Source organism: Echinops telfairi, unplaced genomic scaffold (assembly GCF_000313985.2).
Source record: "Echinops telfairi isolate 266 unplaced genomic scaffold, ASM31398v2 ScPeMD7_31;HRSCAF=116, whole genome shotgun sequence".
Classification (NCBI taxonomy): Eukaryota; Metazoa; Chordata; class Mammalia; order Afrosoricida; family Tenrecidae; genus Echinops; species Echinops telfairi.
In genome coordinates, this window is record NW_022103928.1 from 29978306 (window position 1) to 29981114 (window position 2809).

At 54.6% G+C, this 2809-nt stretch overlaps 1 protein-coding gene across 1 annotated transcript in view; it reads left to right on the plus strand.

Annotated features, from left to right (window-relative positions):
- ACAD9 (acyl-CoA dehydrogenase family member 9) overlaps window positions 1-2809 on the plus strand; it is a 31831-nt gene that overhangs the window by 12056 nt on the left and 16966 nt on the right. The window contains exons 5-6 of the mRNA XM_004702512.2: window positions 338-505; window positions 1604-1778. Of these exons, the coding sequence (XP_004702569.1) occupies window positions 338-505; window positions 1604-1778 (343 nt within the window). The remainder of the gene's footprint in view (window positions 1-337; window positions 506-1603; window positions 1779-2809) is intronic.

Below are 2809 nucleotides of genomic sequence, written 5' to 3' on the forward strand. Positions count from 1 at the left end.
TTGCGGTGCTGCTGCCTGGCAAAGCACTGCCCAGCTGGGCTTCCAACAGAAAGCGTTACTGTGCCTCTCAGATCCACAGGTTGGCTGGGGCAGCCTGCTCTGGGCTGCGGTTCGAGTGGCCCCAGGGGTTTTCTCTTTTGTGCCCCTTGACTCTCCCAGGTCATGATCTCATGGCAGATCGTAGGAACCCAAAGGGCGGGAGCAGCCCCATAAGCATATTGCAGGCTTCTGCCGATGGTGGGTCTGCTACCGTCTGTTGCCAAAGAAAAACCATGGCCCAACCGGTGCTAGTGGGCAGGGAAAGGGAGTTTATACCACCCCCGATAGGGTATGATAGGGTATTAGAAACCACCATGTGCAAGCCCTCAAAATCTTTCATAATTGGTCGTCAGCATTATTTCCACTTACCCGTTCTTGCCCCTGCAGCGGCAGCGACGCTGCGTCTATCCGGACCCGAGCCACGCTGAGTGAAGATAAGACGCACTATGTCCTCAATGGCTCCAAGGTACGCTCCCTGGCCTGCTCGGTCTCAGGCTGACTGGTCACCGTTTATAGCGACCACCTGCCCCACCCTAGGCAAGAGTCTACGGGCCGTTCCATCGGCACCAGTCTGGGGGGTGCAGGGCACCTCGTGCTGCCATCACACCAGCCACCTCCCGGGCTGTTTCACGGTTGTTTTTAATTATAGAAAGTTCCTAACGTGCCAGTGAGAGTCAGCTGCCCCCATGACCCCCGAGTCCAGCTGGTCTCTTCTCTCCGTCTCATCTGCTCTCACTGGGTGTCGCCCCAAATGAAGAGGGCTTGTTCCTTCTTCTGAGGGGAAAGAGCGTCGTTTCCTCCAGTGACGCTGGGTGGAACGTCATCAGGGAGCCCTGGTGGTGGACTGGGTTACACGGTGCGGTGCTAACCGCCAGATCAGCCCCACCCGGGACGGAAGCGGAAGCTGTCTGTTCCCGGGAGATTCACAGCGTCAGGAAGCCGAAGCGAGAGTTGGGCTCTGCCCTCTGTCCTGCTCCCTCGACCCTGTGCCAGCAGGGCCACTGAGTCGGAAGGGACTCCCAGTCTAACACCCAATTCCGTGTTTGTTCTCCAGAAGAAACTAATTTATTCTATTTAGTCAATGTCCAGATGGCCTGATTGTCTCGTGCCTTTGTCTTCCCTAGTTCCATACGTTGTAATTTGTTGAAAAGCCTCTCTATTTTCCCTCCTCTTCCTTTTCCCTTCCAAACCCGCTCACCTCTCCTCCTCCGCATTCTCCCTGGTCCCTGTCTCCTCTCTCTCTCGAAGAAGAAGAAGAAGCAGCAGCAGCCTGGTTGCACCTGAGTTGCTTTCTTGCCATTGGCTGCTGTTCTCCACACCATCTCTGCCCTGCCCCCACGGGTCCCTAGAGAAGAGCCTTGACTCTGGAAAGCTCTGCTCTGAGGCTCCCCCCTGCTCGGGACCCCGTCTTCTGGTCAGACAGACTCGGGGTCTTCCAAGCCAGTCACTTTACATATCCGGCCTGGAGTTGGACAGGCAGCTGGGTAGTCTGTGGGAACAGGCGGAGAAGAGCCCCACCGTAGTTTGGCTGTTTCTTCAAAGTTCTTGTTCTTTTTTTCCTTAGATGTGGATCACCAATGGAGGACTGGCTGACGTTTTTACTGTGTTTGCAAAGACAGAGATTGTAGACTCTAATAATGTGGCAAAAGACAAAATCACAGCATTCATAGTGGAAAGAAACTTTGGCGGGATCACTAACGGGAAACCGGAGGATAAGCTGGGCATTCGCGGCTCTAACAGTAAGTGTGTGTGTGTGTGTGTGTGTATTTCATTTAAGCATGTTAGCAAACTCGAATTGAGATGGCTGTATGTGACTTCCATGGCAAATGCCGATGGCTCATTGAAAAAACATACTACTCAACAAGCATGTTTCATGCATCTCTCAATGTAGCGATGACTTCGAAGGGAGCAAGACACTCCCAGCCTCTTGGGGGAGCAGAGGTGGCTTCAGAGAAAGGGACGGGGATCCTGGGTAGAAATGCTGCTCTGGGGAGCCTCTTGTCTTTCTTGTCCAAAGCTCCCTCTTGCTCTCCCTTTCCCCCGTTCAGGCCCACTCTGTACCCTTGGGTCATGTTGAACTGGTCCTGTAGGAAGCCCTTGACCAGCCCATGGCTCTTCTCCTTGGGTCTGCCAGTTGAGGTCATAGAATGCCCTTGGTGCCCAAGAATCTCCTGTGTGCCACCTTCTTTGGGGACCCTTGTTCTGGGTGGTGCCGTGTGCTAACCCAGCTGCTCTGACTGGGGTCAGAGGGCTTTGCTCCACAGCTCAGTCGCCATGGTCCTTTGAACAGCTAGTGCTTCAGTGTCCTCTGCTAAACAAAGGACTGGGGGGAGACAGTGCAACCAACTTGTGGGAAAGAGAATGACTCTTGTGAAATGCTTGGTGTCCCTGTAGCAGGACAGTGGAGCTGCTCCCATTATTAGTGATCACTCCTCTTAGGGCTGTTTGCTGAGTTCCCGCTCAGAAAGTTCCAGCAGGGAAGGGGCGCAGTCACAGATCTGCGGGTGGAGAGTTAGCCAGAGGACCGGAGCATAGGGAGGAAGCAGGACTGCCATGTGCCACTCCTGTGGCAGGATCCTTATGGAAGTCCGCAGAAGTGGTGTCCCTGGAATGGTGCAGTGCCGTGACCTTGGGAGACAAGCTAGGGGCACAGCTGCAGTCCGAGAGGGAGGCAGGGTCTTGCCCAGACCCAGGGGCCTGTAAAGGGAGCTGATCCCATAGCTTGCACGCATCCCACCACCACGCTGTGTGAGCACTTTCGTAGTAGTAG